General features: G+C 44.5%; 1 protein-coding gene across 2 annotated transcripts in view; it reads left to right on the top strand.

Moving 5' to 3' along the window:
* Window positions 1–19,430, top strand: part of CMTR1 (cap methyltransferase 1) — a 48,102-nt gene that overhangs the window by 7,108 nt on the left and 21,564 nt on the right. For both annotated transcript variants that reach the window (XM_027602439.2, XM_027602440.2), the window contains 10 exons: window positions 3,407–3,558; window positions 5,402–5,560; window positions 8,219–8,311; window positions 9,735–9,806; window positions 10,927–11,021; window positions 11,141–11,213; window positions 15,752–15,950; window positions 16,746–16,864; window positions 18,878–18,974; window positions 19,298–19,430. In XM_027602439.2, the coding sequence (XP_027458240.1) occupies window positions 3,407–3,558; window positions 5,402–5,560; window positions 8,219–8,311; window positions 9,735–9,806; window positions 10,927–11,021; window positions 11,141–11,213; window positions 15,752–15,950; window positions 16,746–16,864; window positions 18,878–18,974; window positions 19,298–19,430 (1,192 nt within the window). The remainder of the gene's footprint in view (window positions 1–3,406; window positions 3,559–5,401; window positions 5,561–8,218; window positions 8,312–9,734; window positions 9,807–10,926; window positions 11,022–11,140; window positions 11,214–15,751; window positions 15,951–16,745; window positions 16,865–18,877; window positions 18,975–19,297) is intronic.

Below are 19,430 nucleotides of genomic sequence, written 5' to 3'. Positions count from 1 at the left end.
GTGCCCACGGCTGGGTCCTCAAGCAAAGCTGACAGCCTGGCAACTCCACCTAGAGCTGGACCAAGGGCACACTCTCCTTTAATAAGGATACCAGGTTTTCCTAACCTTTTCGTAGGTTGACCTATGAATCCCCAGAAAGCTGGTGAAAGGAATAATAACTGATCTAACATTGTAGCTTGTGGTTAGTCTGGACCCCAAATCCCTGGGTTACACAGAAAGAAACTTTAGGGCTGTGCCCAGGAAGCCACCCACATTCCTGGTACCCCCTCTTTCTGTAGCAGTCAGTACAGATTGAAGGCATGGAAGCGCCTGAGTGAAGAGAAGCTGCACCTTTGGAAGCACGGTTCTTTAGCATGTGGGCCCTCTCTTGTAGAGTGTGTCTCTTTCCCCTGCATGTGAAATAATAGATGAGAGACCCAGGGTTAGACTTGAGCCACTTGAGAAGTCTTTCCCCTTAGATCTGCTGTCCTCTCAAGCTTGGTCTGGAAAGGAACCAAATTCTCAAGGAAGGGTACTTTATTTCTTTATAGCTTTATTTTTTTACTCTAATTTTCAAATGAATTTTATTTCAAATGAATCTTATTTCTCACACAGAAAATGCAGAAAAGTGCAAAACAGAAAATAAATATAACCTCACCTCACAGTTTCCATGGTTACTCTTATGTTAATGTTCTGGGTCTTTCCTTCTGAGTGGCACTCTCTGGCACTCTGTGACGTGTGCTGCGTTGGTCTATGTAAGCAAGTCAGGTCCTTATTGAGGGAATTGGATAGCTTCCTAAAAGGAAGGGGTACAGTTGCCTGGGTGGCTCAGTCAGTTAAGCATCTGTCTTCTGCTCAGGTCATGATCCCAGGGTCCTGGGATCGAGCCCCACATCGGGGTCCTTGCTCAGTGGGGAGTCTGCTTGTCTGCACCCCCCCCCACGTTGCTTGTGCTCTTTCTCTCAAATAAATAAAGTATATAAAAAAAAAAAGAGGTAGGGGTAGATTTGGTGTCTCTCATATAGGGATATTCTCAGCCAACATTTCTCCTTGCTAACTGCTTAGGAGCCAGAATGTTGGTTTTAAGTTTATTCTAATTTTTTCAAACATGTCATAGGCCTTTTCTTTCTTCTGCAAAATGTTATATCCCTAAAAGAAAAAAATGCATATTTATTTTAGCTATCTGATTTTTGTTTTTTAAAATTTTTATTATTTTAATTTTTTTTTTCATGGACCAATCTAAGTTATTGATTTAAGCCATCTCCTGCCATAAACAAAAGGATGGAAGATCAATATACTGGTTATCATTTGACACAAGTAAAGAAGGTAAGCTTGAGGTCCCATATACTTTTCTGGTCCTCCTGCAGAGTCATGATCCAAACCAGTGCTGTGGGTAGTGTTCTAGGTTCTCTTTATTCATTTTCATAGGTGGTTGGAAGTGGATTCATGTGAGTTATGGAATACAGTGTGACTACCATCTCCCCAGGGAAAGGGCTTGGACCTGTTGCAGAGATGGGGGTAGGCGACGAACTTGGGGTTCTCCGTGCTCTCCGTGATGTGACTTCAGGATGACATTCATTATATTCCCACACCAGGATGCGCTATGAAGTAGGAGAGGGCCTTCCACATCTGAGCTGAACCCTCCTCATTGCTGTGGTGTCACTCAACGTGGACTGCCCCAGCTGTGCCCCAGACTGACCTAGCAGCCCAGAAACCCAGGACCCAGCTGCCACCACCGTTTTCAACCTGGACCTTAGATATCTGATTTTTAAACTCTCTGAGGGTAGGATTATTTCTTTAGGAGAGTGCCCCATTGTATATAGCATGGACCTTTTATAGAACATGTCCTGAGCCAAAGTTGTTGTCTGATCAATTAAACAATACCAGTGTTTTGTTCTCTTGACAGGTCTGATAGATGTCCTGTTTCAGCCTACTGGCCGGAGGGGTGGGGGAATGGGAGTTCTTAAATAATAGTCCTAGGAAGGCCCAATTCTCTATTAAGATATAGGCATTTCATACTCATGCTTAAACTCTTTGTTGTTGTTTAACCTTTTTTTAAAAAGTGTAAAGACTTAAATTTTTTTTTTTTAATGGCACCAGGTTATAAAGCAGCTTTATTTAAAACTGTCTTTGTCAAAGTTTTAACACTGGAACCAAGTTAAATATACCTGAATGAGACTTGAAGCTATTTTTGGTAATAGTGCAAATTTTGTCCTATGGGTATTACTATTTTCAAGTTTTCTATATGAAACTGCTGAAAGGAAAATTTAAGTATGTTACAACTCCTAGATTACTTTGTACTTGCCTCATTCTATAAACAAATGTATTTAGTAATTAATATATTAAGGCCATCAATCAAGACTTAAAAGTTTTTTAAAATTCACTCTAGTGAGTACTTAAGTTTTATTAAATGGGAAGACTCAATCCAGGTGTTGGAGATGGGAAGTTGAGTGGGACACAGTTCCCGCTCCCCAGGAGTGACCCTGGCCAGTGGGATGGCATTTGTGATGGGTGCTGTGCTGCTGGTGCTGCTGCCCCTGGAGCATAGTGTGAGGGAGAATTGGGCCTGGGGGGCTAGGGAAGAGCATTTTGTTTTTCTCAAATGTTAACCCTGAACAAGTTTGTGTTCCCATGGGGAAGTGGACGGATCAGTGCAGATAGGCTTTAGAATTATGATGTCATTGCAAGTTCTGAATACCTGAATTGTGACCATCATGATCTCTGAAGAATTGTTTTACACGGCTGCCTTTCCTCAACACCTCCCACAAGCCCAGGCTTTGACTCATCAACGCAGATAGTTTAGTGTGTAGGGCAGGGTGGTGATGGAAAGAGAACAATTACTCCTATAAAATGTCATAGCTCATCTGTGAGCGAGCTCTTCTTTGGGGCAGTGCTATAGAACAGCCCTCTTACCTGTAAGTTTGAAGGACTGTGAAAACAAAAGAAACTAGGAGATTAAACAATCAGAAATGGTTAGTCCCATGATAGAATTGTTGAAAATGGAGCTAGGTATCCATGTTTGGATGTTGATGTTCAAATAATAAGCAGCAGAAATAACAATCATATCTTCAATAAATACATTTTATATTTGACAGTGTACTTTCAAACACATTATTTTATTTTCATACAAACCCATGAGGTAGGTATTACCATCTCGGTTTTATAGGAGAAAAATTGAAAGGATGGGAAAGGACACCTGATATTTTGAGCTCCCATCGTGTGTCAAGTACCGTTAGGAACTTTCGGTGACTTGCCCAAGATAACATAGTAAGAGGTAGAGAATACATTTAACCCTGGGTTATTTAATGAAGTTGATGTATGTAATGCATATACTGAACACACTAGTTGAATAAATGAAACTTGGACTTCTTGAGGATACTTGGTGCCCTAAACTCATCTGAGCATTTTCTTTTTTTTTCTTTTCCAGCATCTACCACGAGCCTAAGTGGGTCTGACAGTGAGACTGAGGGGAAGCAACATAGTTCTGACTCTTTTGACGATGCATTCAAAGCAGACTCACTTGTGGAGGGAACTTCTTCTCGCTATTCCATGTATAATAGTGTCTCCCAGAAGCTTATGGTATGTCAGTGCTTCGGTTGGGTTTCTAAAGCTCCACCAGCAGAATAAGAGAAGGGAAAATGTATTGGTGTGAAAAGAAGAAAAGCTATGGCATGAGTTTTACCTCTGCTTTCCAGCTACTGAAATTTAGTAGAGTGTGTGGTCCCCTTAATAGAAGTATCTGTCACATCTGAATCATCCATGGGAAGTGGCTGTGCAGGCCTGCTTGTCCTGTCCTGTCCAGAGCTGGATCACCCTTTGGTCTCCTTCGTAATGAAAACTTACCATGAGTACATGTGAACGTACCTCCCTACACATGGACATGTGTAGTTGGGTAAAGATGCTTCATGATGTGAGTTTTTGCTCTAGTGAATGATCTCAAGAGAAGTGACTAAAATGCTGCTCACTCCTGGGTGCCCAAAATAAATGAGAGTAGTACAATCTTTTATATGACTTTGAAAAGAAGGTCCAGTTTTCCTTCCCAACTTCTGTGCCCCATTGATATACCAGAAGGAGGAAAGTGACTAGGAAGACCTGCTCGCTTTCCTGATCAAACTTCAGTGTAAGTGCACAAAGGTTAGGGAAATCCAAGTTTGCTTTCTGGCTAGCTTTAATATTCTAGGTATTTAACTCCTCCATTTTCTTTTGGATTCATTTAAGAATGAGAACTGCCACTTCTGAGGTCAGAGGATTCTAGTTTGGGGGCCATAAATTTTGGGCTAAGTGGACAGTGGGGAGGTTTGTGACTCTGCCTTTTTTTTTGTTTTTGTTTTTAAAGATTTATTTATTTATTAGAGAGAGTGGGAGGGAAGGGGGCAAAGAAAGAGAGGGTACCCCTCAGTCAGCCTTTTTGACCTGGGGAGAGATTTGTGGCTACTATAGGAATTCTGTCCAGCTCTTGAGTTGGTAATGCCCCTTCAAAAGGGAATATAGACCTTCAAGGGGGGATTACATTTTCTTAGGATTGGAGTTATTTTATTAGACAAGGATCCTTGGGGTTTGGGATTTGGGTCTCTGATTTGGGGGGTATATAACTGGGCCCAGTGACTCTAGAGTTTAGTATGAGCTTATGGACAGTTGTGACATTTAAAAAAATGTTCCCAGGGCGCCTGGGTGGCTCAGTCAGTTAAGTGTCTGACTCTTGGTTTCAGCTCAGGTTATGATCTCAGGGTCGTGAGATTGAGCCCCACATTGGGCTCTGTGCTGCGCATGGAGCCTGCTTGGGATTCTCTCTCTCCCTCTCCCCAACCCCACCTCAAAAAAAAAAGAAAAAGAAAAAAGAAAGTTCCTGTCCAGTATCTTATGGTACTTATGGGTCCATACCTCAATTTTACATGAAGTGAGTTTTCAGTTAATATCTTGATTAAGTGGGCTCCTTCAAGCCCCCATTGTCTTTACCTAATAAGGTTATTTGAGTGGCTGAGGATAAGGTAGAGTTGCTGCTTAAAGCAGTTCCATTGTAAATTATGTTCTCTTTATCAACTCAATTCTAGATCTACCTTTCATTTAATCAGACAAATTAACTGGAAGGGTAGTTGTGCAGATGTCCAGTGAGGTTCATTAAGTGCTCTTGGTGCTTTTAATTACAGCTATGAGGTGCCTTCTCATTTGTCCAACTTCTGGTTGCCCTAGACTTTCACCTCCAGAGTAGATAGCCACTGGGCCCACAGTTAAACTGCAGTTACTTACTTAAGCTTATTTTCTTCATTAGGCTAGATGGAAAACTTCCGGCCTTACTCCTCTGTTTCTCAGACTTTAGCATAATATCTGACACATGGTAGGGGCTGAGTAAATATTCATTTATATAAGTGCTCCATTATTATCTGTTTATTTATATAAATGCTCTATTTTGTCTCTTTTTCAGGCCAAGATGGGCTTCAGGGAAGGTGAAGGATTGGGTAAATACAGCCAGGGTCGGAAGGACATCGTTGAGGCCTCTAATCAGAAAGGTCGAAGAGGCTTGGGTCTGACACTGCAAGGCTTTGATCAAGAGCTGAATGTGGACTGGCGAGATGAGCCAGAGGTAACTGGTGAGGGGAGGAGGAGACAGGAAAGCCAACTTGTGTTTTCGTATGCATGGTTTAAGTAGCCATGTTAACAAACTAGAAGTCTCCAGAGGCAGTGGGAATTGGAACTGAGTTTTTACATGGAAGGTAGTGCGGATGTCTGGAATGGAAACGGGAGAAAGATTCTGGGGGAGATATGCTAGGGTGTGGATTTGTTTTCTATTAAAGACCAGTGGGTAGAAGATGCTGGAAGGCAGAGTTTGGCTCCACAAAGAACTTTAATAAATAGATACACTTTTCCACTAGTGGCTAAGGTACCTCACAAGGTAATGAGTTCCCTCTGCTGAAAGGCTTCAAAGGGGTTGAATGAGGACCCGCTCTCCCATTGGGTGAATGACTGGATTAGGTGCCCTCTAATGTCCTGCACCTCTACAGATTTATGGCACCCCAACTCTATGTAGGTGTTTGTACTGTATAGCTTTCCTGTTGGGTTTAGTCTGCTTATCTGCTTGGATACCAGTTTGTTTTAACCCCAACTACCAAAAGAGACTCCTATCCTTTTTCATGACACAGATGATGTTGAGATTTTATTTTTATTCATTTATGTATCCTAGCTTATTTCACAGAGGATTCAAAGTAGGTATAATGAAACAACTAAAAATAATGAAATATTGCCGTTATAATAGAGTTGAAACTAGAGAAAATAGAACACAAATGTCTCGTCTTCTACGTAACTGGTGTAGTTGAGCTTCACATGTGCTGTGAACTCTGGAGAACTGATATTTTATTTGTCTCTCTGATGTTCCAGTTCAGGAAAGAACTCCCGTGAATTGTACACGATAAAAGCCTAATAAGGCTTCAGAGTAAGATGCTGACAAGCCAGGAGCTAATGGCTTCTGGGGGTGGTCCTGCTGTGTTGCCTTGTAGTTGTGGGGAGTCGAGACCAGCAGAATAGCAGATGAGACAGTGCAGAATAGGGTAAATATTTGTAATTGGTTTTTACCTCAGAAATTCATGGTGCTTTTCATGTCCTCATTTGTATGAAAACCAGTAAAGAGTCCTGATCCTCATAGTGGGGCAGAATTAGAATTAACTTAGCTAAACTCAAAATCTCAAATTCACCCATAAAATCTCTACTTTTAATGGAGACAGGCTATTGAAATCCCTTTTTGAGGCAAGGCTCTCCTAATTATCATTTACCGTGAATCAGTTTTTCACCTACAAAAGATGCCCTATTTCTTGGTTAAGAGTTTGGCTTAACTATTAGTTGGTATCCACTTCAAGGGAGATGAGTCTGGGTCGCCTCAGGTGACTGTCCAGTCCTGGAGTCACTGCAGAGGAAGTGCCTGGTGGCTTCTGCAATGCAGGATTTTAGAGTGCAAGGTTTGACCCTTCAGACAGAGTCCACTTTGCAGTCCATTTTTGCTTTTGATTTTCACGCTTCTATGGGGAGATTGAGTCTGCTTATTCTCTCCAAAGGGACATCCCAAGTGTACATGAGCTTTCTTCCCCATAGAGTTTATAACTTATAACCATTTATAAGTGGTTAAAGGTGATGGATTTGACTGAGGGCGGGGGGTGGGGGCAGCCATGATTCACTGCCAGGTTCATTGACAAAAGGGCTTCTGTAAAGTTTTAAACTTTTTCTCTTGTTGATGGTTGGCTTGCCCTCAAGACCTTGCATTGTGTTACCATTTTATGCCTTTCAGAGCATGTAATATTACCTTTAATCACATTGCTTCAATTTGCAATGGTGAATCTCTTCTCCACACTTGCTTGGGAGGCAGGGTGTAGAGCTGCCATGCAGGTTAGCCACCTGTTTAGGTTTTATAATCCATGTCTCTAGCTCAGTGAACATAGTCCTGGCTGCACATTAGAATCATCTGGGGTCTTCTAAAAAATGTGATTATACCCAGTTTCTGCCTTAGACTGACAGAGTCATATACTCTGAGGGTGAGGCCTTGTTATCAGTACTTTTTAAAAGAACAGCAGAGGGGTGCTTGGCTAGCTAAGTTGGTGGAGCATACAACTCTTGATCTCAGGGTTGTGAGTTTGAGCTCCATGTTGGGTGTAGAGATTACTTAACAATAAATAAAGTCTTTAAAAAAAAAGAGACTGCAGGTATTTCTAATGTGTAATGGAATTCAAAAATTAAGAGAAAGCACTGTTGAGATGCCAGTTTCTGCTCTGGGAATGAATAGGCAAGGAATCCTATTTGTGAATAACACTTTGAAAGGCATCAGGAGGTGAGACTCATTGCCATTGGGTCTTCCTGGTATAATTACCTTTTCATAGACTTATATCCTGTGTCTACTTCTCTGTGTGCCCAGTGCTCTGATTGTAGGCCCCTGGGTCAAGGGCCATGTGTTTTTAACTGCATTCTGAGTACTTAGCCCACAGTACCTATTTATGAAATAATATTGGAACAAATGAAAGAAACTTTGAAGTTTGGGAAGTTGCTGAAGATTCAAACTAGAACTGTATCTGGCCTTCCAAAATTAACCTTCAGTATCCTGGCTCAGTTCTCATGTCTGACCAGCACATTTGGCCTCAGCTTCCCAGGCCCTTCCATCTGTCTGTGTCCCTTTTGATTGTTTTGGGGAAGCCCTTGCAAGTCGGGGCATAGCCCTGAGGGGCCATCTTCCCTGACTGACTTGCCTCTTTTTTGTTTGTAGCCCAGTGCCTGTGAGCAGGTGTCATGGTTTCCAGAATGTACCACTGAAATTCCTGACACTCAGGAAATGAGCGATTGGATGGTTGTGGGAAAGGTAGGATTTCAGGAAAATGTACCCTGAATTCTTGGCACTTACCTCCTGACTTTTCTTCTTGAGTCCAGTGTGTGTGTATGTATACTCATAGTTTAAGAAAAATGTGAATCTGACCATTCTGGCAAGAATAAAGTTTTGTCAAGATGGTGTGTCAAGGGCTTTACAGATATGCTCCTGGGAGATGTGACAGGGTTTTTTTTTCCTAGTCATTTCACTTGCAAGGCAGCACAAAATGCATAACTTCTGTCTTCCTCATGGATGCTTTTTAGAGTAGCTTATTATACATTTGTGTATATTCTGGTCACTGCTGGGCACTGTTCCAGGTAGATGAAAAGACACTGTCCCTGTCCTCAGAAAATAATGAGGGAGTTGTTACAGAGGGAATTTGTTTAATCTCCTTCTGGAAAACTTAAGAATAAAGTACATAGCTACCAAATCAGTATGGTCTAGAGAGCAGTTCTCAAAGTGTGGAACCCCTAGGGGTCTCCCAAGACCCTTTCAGGGGCTCTCCAGGGTCAAAGTTATTTTCATAATGGTACTGGAAAGTTATTTGCTTTTTTTCACTCATTCTGTCACAAGTGTCCAGGGGAGTCTTTCAGAGACTGTATCACAACCAGTTGAATGCAAATGCAGAGAGGAGATTCTAGCCATCTTATGTTAAGCCAGATAGTAAGAGGTTTATAAAAATGAAAAACAGTGCCACTCTTCTCATTAAAAGTCTTTTGGGGAAATACAGTTATTTTTCATAAAAATGTTGTTTATGTTAACATAATGCGTTCTTTTACACTGAATAAATAAAAATGGTCTCAGTTTCTAATAATAAATGTTGATATGTATATATCCCCCACATAAACAAAAGCTCTTTGGGTTCCTCAGTGGTTTTGAAATATGTAAAACTTGAGAACACCCAAATTTGAACATCATTTGTTTAGAGATAGCCTCACTCAGCCATGAGGTTGGATTTGACACCCCTGTGAGGGTCTCTTGAGCCCTTGTTATCTCTGATGCTACCAGGTCAGTGCCTGGTGTCCTACAGTTGTAGCCCTCACAGATCAAGAGGCTTCCTGGTTGAAGGACAGGTTTCTGTCATTTAGGGCAGTCTCCATCCTTCTGCCTCCATGCTTTGGGGGCAGACAGCTTGAATGTTTCCTTCCTGTTTGCTTTTCTCAGCCTCAGCATTCATGAGTCTTGTATCCATATGGTGCTCTAGTCAGAGCACCCAGGGGGCTGCTTCATCTCACAGCCATCTGGAGTATAGCCAGAGGGATTTAGGATTTTCTCTTTCCCGCCCCTCAGGGATTGATGTTCTTGGCAGAGACTCAAGCCTCTTCTTGCTCTACTCACTTAGAACCCTCGTTTCTCCCTTCATTCCCCCAACTGCAATCATACGTGGTCATTATCAATTATTTTCTTCTTTCTGTAGAGAAAGATGGTTATTGAAGATGAGACAGAGTTTTGTGGGGAAGAGCTGCTTCACAGTGTGTTGCAGTGTAAGGTAAGGCCTGTGGCTAGAGCTGGGCTGGAAAACCTTGTGTGAGGGCATGTGCCGGGCTCTTCTAGTTCTTTTGAATTGGTTGGTGGTTGGGGGCGCTGAAGTTTAGCTAAGATTTTTCTCAGAAATGTGAGATGTGTGGCTTGCTGCATTTCTCCAATGTGTCCTTTTTCCTGGGGCCTTGTGGTGTTGTGCTGTCCCTGTGGTCAGTAGCCAGGAAAGGCTCCACTTAACCTCAGTGGGTCGGTTCATCACGGTCCTGAGGGGGCCTGGCGTAGTGAAAGGTTTGGAATCATTCTTTAGTGTCAGATAGACCTGAAGTCACATCCTCGTTTTGTAACTTTCTTGCTGTGTGACCTTGGGCCAGTTGCTTTAGCTGCTCTGAATTTGAGTTCCTCATCTGTAAAATGGGGAGAAAATACTTCCTGGGATTGTTGTGAGAATTAAATGGGATAGTGTGAAGCTCCTAACACACTGGGCAAATGTTAGTCTCTCCTTGATAGCTTTTGGCGTGAGTTTGTGTCAGGAAGTACATTGCCCAGGGCGGGATGAGCCAGGGAAGCTCTGAGGAAGAAATGGGTTGGAGAAGAAGCCTCAGTCCAGCCTCACCAAATTAATTTTTTTTGCAGGCAGAGGGTTGGGAATATCCTTAAGGTGACTGGAACTCAGGTGAAGTGGGGCTTTTTTTTTCTCAGGGAGAAAATTGGAGAAGGGAAAAGGGATCCCTACTGTGTGGGTAGGTGCCATCACAAAACACTGGTCTTGGTTTGCTTTGCCCTCTTTCTGAGTGAGCCTTAATATCAGTACTCTGGTCCCTTGGAAAGTTGCTGCTGGAGTGGAGAGACAGATTTGCTCTGAGGATTTGTGATGCCAACAGGTGGCTCTGTGCCATTTATTTATTTATTTATTTATTTATTTATTTTTTACCACTTCACAGGTGAGGTAGTTGAGGGTCAGAGAGATTGAGCAATTTGTCTAGGGTCACCCAACTGGTCACTTCAGAGCTGGGATGCAGCAGTATTGTAGCTCTCCCAGGGCTGATTTGGGCTCCTCAAGCTCTTAAGTCCCCTGTCCCATCCTGGAGGGTGATGCTCACCTCGAGGTTCTGATTCTCTTTGTGCAGAGTGTGTTCGATGTCCTGGATGGGGAGGAGATGCGGCGAGCTCGGACCCGCGCCAATCCCTACGAGATGATCCGAGGGGTCTTCTTCCTAAACAGGTTTACTGACATTCCCCACCTCTCCCCTCCCCTGACATGCACTGTTCTACCTTTTTGTCTGAGCCTCAGCTTTCCATACATCTGGTGTATTGAATTGTGTTTTTCCATCTTTATTTCAGGGCGGCAATGAAGATGGCTAACATGGATTTTGTGTTTGATCGCATGTTTACAAATCCACGGGACTCTTGTGGGGTGAGAACAAGATTCTTTGTCTGAATTCATAGTGCTAAATGGGCTTACGCTTCAGTGGCCCAGAAATTGCCATTTGTGCAATGCGAGGAGAATATTCCTGCTGTATGAGAGAGACTTTGCTTTGAGCTTCTCAAATTAGGTCCCATGGTGCTTCCTATGGTCCCAGGGATGCTCCAGTAAGCAGTTGTCTCTAGGGCTTCAGGCCCAGAATTATAGCCCCCAACTCTGCAGATCCTGCTGCTCACCCCAGGTGGAGGAGGGTAGGGCTTGCAGCAGTGGAAAGGGACATTTCTGGGCAAAATCAGCAGTTGTGACATCTGTAGGCCTAGGGAGCAGGGAGGGGGAGATATGAGATAGAGCGTGGGCCCTTCTCCTGCATCCATTAAACTTGTATTTATCCAGCTCCTACCACGTGCCAGGCACCAGGAATATAATTTTGAATGAGATAGATGTGATCCCTTCCCCCGTGGCACTTAGGTTCTGGACGTTCTGGTGGATTCGAGAACTGGCGAGGGTGCAGGGTGGGGATGTTTGTAAAGCCTTTCTGTGGAGGCCAGTTGCTGCCAGGGTGAGTATGTGGTTATTACAGTGAACCTGTTTTCCAAATTCAAACTTGTGACATCATCTGATTTGGGTGCTGTGGCTGGTATGAGAAGGAAATGTGATATGAGTATTGAATGAAATGTAGGCACCTGGGTCCTTTCACTGGTCTATTTAATATCAGTATCCTGTCTGAAAATCTAGGCTGTGTTGTTCAGTGAGGGGTTGTGGGGCAGGAAGTACAGCACTTACATCTTAAGTTCATCCCTTCTTTGGGCCTCAGCTGCCTCATCCCTGAAATTAGCCCTACTAACGTGTCAGAGGGTTGGGGGAGGACCAGAGGCCCTTAAGATCTGTTCCAGTTCTGAGATCTGTGATTTCAGATGTGGCCACTTCCCTTTCTGCCTTTCTGAACCAGCTTTCTGTGGGATCATAATTATTAGATTTTGGTCCTTCTCAAGAAGTGGTAGAGCAAAATGATTTTCTACTCTGCTACATCTCATTCCTCTGAACACAGACACACCATAATGATAGAGAAAGAAAAAAGGACGTTTCATTCTAGCATTCCCTTCAAGGTTTCAAAGCACTTTTACTCAGTCCCAGAAAGTTAGTTCTCTTTGACAGTGAAGGGTCAGGAGCCAGCTGTACCCAAACCTGTTTCTGCTTCACTCACTCTCCTTCCACTAGGCCCCCTGATTATCCACCTGCTAGAGGAACTTATTTTCCAAGTTCTGTAATGTTTCAGTTCCACCTCCCTAACTGCTCCCCTCCATGCTGGCAAAACTGGCATTGGACCCCTCCAGCCTGTACTCATTTCTCTCCCCCAGGTCTCCCTCCCTGTTTTCTAGGACCAGCAGGCAGCACAAAAGGGCTCTTGGAATTAGCATCTGGAGAAAATTAGGTTGATATAATGTTGGTTTAATTTTCTTAGCTCCAAATGATTTCCTTTAAACCCCTGCCTGGCAGAGGAGCTCTGTCAAGCTGCTAGGAAGTCACAGCATCATTTTGGGCTCTTGAATGTAAACACCTCCAGCAGCTGGGATCTGGTTGTCTTTTGCTGTCAGGAAAGTGAAGGAGGCACCAGGTTGTACCATTCAGGCCAAGGGTGGAGATGTTAGTTACATAGGAAAAGGTAGCTGTGTTTGTAACACTTCAGGCACCTTCTTGACCTGAACTGATTGTTAGTAGCCATGGAGAATTGCCCTTTCAGAGATATTTCTCTGCACTCCACTATAAAAAGTGATTTCTCTCCATCCCTAGTGTTTTCTTCTCTCTTTTCCCCTGAGGACCTGAGTGCCAGCCAAGCCCAGCAGGCTTGGTGTGTTTTTTAGGTGAGCAGAGATGGGAATGGCTGAAGGCTCAGACATACACCCGAGTTTGCTAGGGTCTCAGTGGTTCTTGGATCAGGCAAATTTTAGAATAAGAACATGGAGAACTTGAAGCTTGGGCAGGTGTGGGGAGATTGGAGGTGGGTGGCAGAGGGGATTATGAGGTTTTTCACTGGCATTCTGGTTCTGTGGGTTGTGGTAAAAGGAGAAAAGAGACTAGGTGGGGAAACAAATTGTAAACAAGAATTGGAAGAGACAAGGGAAAGAAGGGAGTTTAGATTCTTTGGGTATGTGCTAGCATATAATAAACCGTAACATTATGTGCGGGCTTTGTGTGCCTGGGGATATTGCTGAGGTAAGTAAAAGTTGTCTGTGAAGCCTTACAGGAATCAAAAACTGAATGTGGATCTTTGAGTTGTGGTGGTATCTTAGAGGAAATTAGCACTTAAAAAGTGCCCACTGAGCTTGGGGTACTGCATGAGGTGATGGAAAAGGACAAGAGTTTTGACTCTAAGGAAGTTGATCCAGTTGGATGTTGTATCATCTTGTTTGTTTAGTATTTATAGTTTTTAAACATCTTTGACATATGATACTTCAATCCCACAATAGTCTTGAGAACCTACATTAGTCCCAATTTACAGTTGAGGGAGCTCAAGCTTAAAGGCGTAAATTGTATGCTGCCCTTCACTGCACAGCCAGTAAGTGGCAGAGGTGAGAACTCCTCCAGCTGTCCTTTCTATGAAAAGACCTTCTGGCCATGACCTGTGAGGGCCACATGTCTTGAAATCAAAGAATGAGATCATACTTATGCCCTCTTTTTGGAGGTGAGATTCTTTCATTGATTCATTTTCCTTCCTTTGCCCAGTCTTCTTCTGGGCCAGCATCTCGCTGGGAAAGCCTGGGGCTAGGCATGGCCAGTGGTAAGGAACGTTATTTTTCCTCTTTTCCAGTGTGTGCAGGCCTTAAACTTGTGACCCTTGCCTCATTACCACTGTGCTGCCTAGAAAATGCTACATAATGTTCTCAGCAAATGCCATTAGGTCTTTTTTTGTGTGCAAATGAATATAATCCAAAAATATGAATAATTGATGGCTCAGGAACAAAGAATACTGGGCTAGATTGGTGGAGAAGAAGAGAAAGAACTGATATATCTCAGCATGCCTGGGTGGGCTTGTCATAGGATGATGGAAGTTTATTTTTAGCTAAAGTCAGTTTCTCCAGAGAGTTCTTCACTGTTTTGATAAAGCTGGATAGCTATCATCAGAGCAGGGCCCTTTTCACCCAGGAAGTGATTAGATTGTGAACATTAGTATTTTCCATTTCTTTCTTAAAACTATTTCCCCTAAAGCTTTCTGATCTTTATCTAGCAGTTGCAGAACTCTGGACGAGTACTCAGCCATGACAAACCTATGGAGAGGGAAGGCTGAGCTGCCTAAGCTCCTTCTCACTGGATGTTCCTCAGGGTCCTCTGTAGTCACCTGTTCTAGAGCTCAACCTCTTGTTACCAGTGCAGACGGTATATCCCCTCTGCCTTGGAGCCAGGTCGGGACAAGTAGAATTCACCCTTTTTGACCAGGTGTATAAAAGAGAAACACAGTATGGGCCAGTGCTGGGTTCAGCGTAAATTTCAGATTAAGAGTTAAAAGGTACCGGAGTGACCAAATTTATAATCCAGTAAAAATTCAATGATTATTGTAATTTAGTTACTTCTGAGGTGGGCGGGTACTCTGGGGTTGCCTGGAGGCTGCACACCAGGGTCTCCTTCGCCCTCTCCTTGTCAGCCTCTAGCTCTACACTGCCACCCCATGCACCTGGCTAAGAGAGGGGCAAAGGCAGGGGAAGGGAGTGCAAAAGAGGAGGAGACTCAGTGCACTGTGGTAGCTTGGATTGTATTCTAGAACAGAACAAAGAGTAACAAAACCTGAATCAAGTCTAATTTAGTTAATGTATCAATGTTCGTTTCTTAGTTTTGACAAATGGCCATGTAAGATGTTAACAAAATTGGAATCTGGATGAAGAACATATGAGAACTCTGTCTTTGCAGGTTTTCTGTAAATCTAAAATTATTCCAAAATAAAAAGTTAATTGGAAAAAAAATAGGGAGAGCCAAGAAGGAAGGGGAGAAGGGGAGCAAGGGGCTGCGGTTTGGAAAGGTAGGTAGGCCCTGTGCCTGGGAGGGAGGTGGTAGAGCCCCTCAGGCTTCGGGCAGGAAGACCTGAGTCTGGCAGTCAGGCTGACTGGATTCCGATTTAGCTTTGTTGCACACAGGCTGTGAACAGGTTGCTTTGTGTCTTGGTGTCTTTTTGTCCCTGTCTGTAAGTGGGGAATACAGCATCTATTCTGCTCAGTGGGACTCTTGAAAGGCAGGATATGGTAAGGAAAAGACTCTGAGAAATAAAAATGCATACTCAGATTCCTAGTAAGATGCTTTTATTAGGAGTCTGAGCCGGGCCCTATGGTTGAAGGCAGCAGGGGTGTTTTGAGGTGGGGATGGGTAACTCCAGAGGGTGGGGACCACGGAGGATACCTATTCTGGGTGTTGTGGCCCCGGCAGGAGCTCTGCACTGTGCTTGCTGAAAGGCTCGTTTTACTCCCCCTGCATTCTCCTTCCTGTTCCCCATTGAGCCAGACTTTTTCCCTTCCTCCCTTGTCCTCCACTTGCCTTTACAGAAACCACTGGTAAAGGACCGGGAAGCTGAGCTTCTGTACTTTGCTGACGTCTGCGCAGGCCCAGGTGGTTTCTCAGAGTACGTGCTGTGGAGGAAGAAGTGGCACGCGAAGGGCTTCGGAATGACTCTGAAGGGCCCTAATGACTTCAAACTGGAGGACTTCTACTCGGCCTCCAGTGAGCTCTTCGAACCCTACTATGGTAGGGACATAGAGGAGGAGGGTACTGGGGGCGATGAGAGACCATCCTCTGTGGGGACTCTAGGTCAGAGGCAGTTATCCACTGGGCATGTTTTCTTTACTGGGTCTCTCAGCCTGGGGTTTCCAGTCCATGTCGTGAAGGTCTTGGTTCCCTCTAGACTGTCTTTTTTTACCCCACGCTTGTAGGATGCAGGTTAAACACTGCACTAGACAAAACTCTCATCAAAACCATATTAAATCCTCTTTTCTTCTCTTGTGGTGACAGGAGATAATGAAACTGCCTGGTCTCCGGCTGAGAATCGGTAGAGTTATTAACAAATACAAACCCCATGCCCATCTCCGGCACCATGTACCGGGTGTGGGATGCACTGGGTAACAGACAGCTCAGCAGCCCCGCAACAGTCCCCTCCACTCTTTCTTGATTGCTGTGATTTGGCAGCAAATCCCAAGTTCTTTCGTAACAGTTCTTATTTAAAAAGTGATATTGGTTTCTAAATGTAGGTGCTTTAAACATAACTTCAGTCTTGAAGAGGAAGGCCCTCTGTTTCATTTGATGACTCTTAGCTGGACAACTCATTTTGAATTCTGCTTTATTACAGCAGGGCCCTGTTTTTGCCTCTTGGTCCATCACTGCAAGGCAGCTTTGCAGGATAGATCCTGCAGTGAATTGCTCCTTACAGGGCCTTTTCTCCTGGTCCTCAAGGAAAACCTGTGTTCACAGCCCCAGAGAGCTTGTGTCCCAGCTCCTGGGATGCACAGGGTGGATGAGCTAAATGTGACTCTTACGTCCTGCCAGGTGAGGGTGGGATCGATGGAGATGGAGATATTACCCGCCCGGAGAACATCACTGCTTTTCGGAATTTCGTCCTGGATAACACAGATCGCAAGGGTGTCCACTTTCTGATGGCCGATGGGGTAGGTGATATTCTCTCCATAGGGTGATGCTTTAGGGATTTATCACGTTAAAGGCTTGTTTTGTTTTATTTGGTCTTTTGCTGCCCCAGACGGTGGTGGTTCACTATTCAGATAGTAGGGATGTATGATGTATGTTTTTATTCTTTTTGCACATATTTTCAATGATTCCTTTGTCCATGTTGTAATGTTGTGGACATCTTTGCTTGGAGCAAGTGGATTCTTGGCTCACTTTCTCAGAGGCCTTGGTTGGCTGTGAGAGATGGTAGGGGAGAACCATGACCAAGATGGACCAGGCAAAACTGATGGGGAAGAACATTTCCATCATTTGTCACCTGGGTGCAGCTCCTGGTAGAGGCTGTCCTTACACCCCTAAGCCTCTGGATGGCTGACAGATGACTACATAACCAAAGGCAGCAGCTCGGGGGAACCCACAGGAGGCTCTGTCAGTGGTTGGGCTGAAGTGAATATTCAGGGAGCCTTGTTTTTTTGGGCAGCTGTTTGAGGTACAGAGGGCCTTCCGCTGTAGCTTCTTCACCTAGAAATCTGATGCTGCAGGTAGTCTTTTCTGCAGTGAGCCACCACTTACTCTAAGAGGAAGGACAGAGAATGTGGCAATTGCTCCAGGGTCACATGGCTAGAATTGAGAAGAGCCTCAGAGCTCCTTGGGTGGCTTCTCAAGCAGTAACCACATGGAAAGGTGAAGGAACGGGCAGGATGCCAGCATAGGATCTGAAGATGCCCTGGCTCACCAAAGCATTGTACACGGCAGGGAATAACAGAGACACAGGCTTGGGGGATAAAGAGGGAGGGGCTGCTCCCGCTGAGCAGATGTGGGGGCCTGATAGTGCTTGGGAGGCAGTTGGTGCCATGTGGCAGCCAGAGTGCAAACTCGAGGGTTGTCTCTCTGCTTAGGCAATGTAGACCGGTGACTTGGGCTTTTTTTTTTTTTTTGATTGACTCTACAAATAGACATGCATTTTGAGAAACATTATAAATCTGGAGGACATTGCTAAATAATTTTGGATTCTGAGTCGTTTAGCTATTACCTTTGTAGGACTGAGTGAGGGAGACCTGGTCTGGCTGGAGCCAGCTGAACAGAGGTCAGCCTCCTTTACTTTTTAAAAAAATTACTGTGATAAAAAACACATACAGTGTACCATCTCAGCCATTTTTAAGTGTACAGTTCAGTAGTGCTAAGTATGTTCACATTTTTGTGAAACAGATTTCCCTGCTTTTTTCCTTTTTGTGAAATTGGAACTCTATAGCCGGTAAACAACTCTCCTCTCCTCCTTCCTCCAGCCGCTGGCCTCCTGTACTTCTGTGTGAGCTTGGCTCTCTGCTCCCTGCCAGCATCTCACAGGGAGGGAGACCACTCCAGGAATAGCAAGGCACATTCTTTGAACAGACACCCTGGCCAGAGACCCTGACAGCTGGAGGGAGAGGCTCCGTGGTCTTGAGACAGGAAGGGGGTTTTGGTCAGCAGAGAAAGAAAGATTACTGTGAGTGTCAGAGTAGTGCTAAGTTTTCTCCTGTCACCATACTAGGGCCTGTTCAGTGATCAGCACAGTGGCTGAGTAAGCCCAAGCAGAGTAGTCGCACCACTCCCTGGCTCTTGGACTGACCAGGGCATTCTGTTTCCTATCTGGTAGTTGGCCTGTGACCAGCCAGTATTTTGCCTCTGTCCTCCCTTACTCTTCCCCTGGATTGCCGCATGGGTTTTGCAAGTTTTTGGACCATCTCCTTGGAAAAATAGACTTGGTTCTATCCCCTGGGAGCGATGAAGCAGAAGAAAGGCACTGTTCTACTTGCGACGCCTGGGTCCTAGTGCTAGCTTCACCCAGGAGGCGCCTTGTGACCATGCCAAAATAATTGAAATGCTGAGCTCTGTGTCTATCAGTCAGATGGTGGAAGTCAATGAAAACACTTGAAGACATCTCAGTGAAGATGGGGTAGGGAAGAATGAAGTCCTCATCATGTCTCTTTCCCGCTCCGAGTCTTATCCTCTCATTTCAGGGTTTCTCAGTGGAGGGGCAGGAGAACCTGCAGGAGATCCTCAGCAAGCAGCTGCTGCTCTGTCAGTTCCTCATGGCGCTGTCTGTTGTCCGAACAGGTGACACTTCCTCAGCTGTCTGCACAGCCTAGGACTCATTAGAGGCCCTGTTGGGCAAGAGCATGTACAGGGCTTGGGAGTAAAACAAACAAAAAAACTGCTTATATCAGGTGACTCAATGAGGCTAAATGAGGAATTCAGGGAAGTAAGTGCTGTAAAATCCCCAAAGTCCCCTCTAAAGCTGAGTCTTCCCCTTAAATTGCCTCTTTTAATGGGCCCAGGTGGTGGGTTCTTGGCTTTGTCACACTTACTCCCTGAGATTACCTTACTGCCTCCTGGGATAGAACCCACTGACTGCTGTTGGTGTTTTTGCTCTAATCTAGGGGGTCACTTCATCTGTAAAACCTTTGACCTATTCACCCCATTTAGTGTGGGGCTCATCTACCTGCTCTACTGCTGCTTCGAACGAGTGTGTCTCTTTAAGCCGATCACCAGCCGTCCTGCCAACTCAGAGAG

This window comes from Zalophus californianus, chromosome 7, assembly GCF_009762305.2.
Source record: "Zalophus californianus isolate mZalCal1 chromosome 7, mZalCal1.pri.v2, whole genome shotgun sequence".
Taxonomy (NCBI): domain Eukaryota; kingdom Metazoa; phylum Chordata; class Mammalia; order Carnivora; family Otariidae; genus Zalophus; species Zalophus californianus.
The sequence above is the reverse complement of the archived record's forward strand: the minus strand, read 5'-3'. Positions and strand labels throughout refer to the sequence as shown.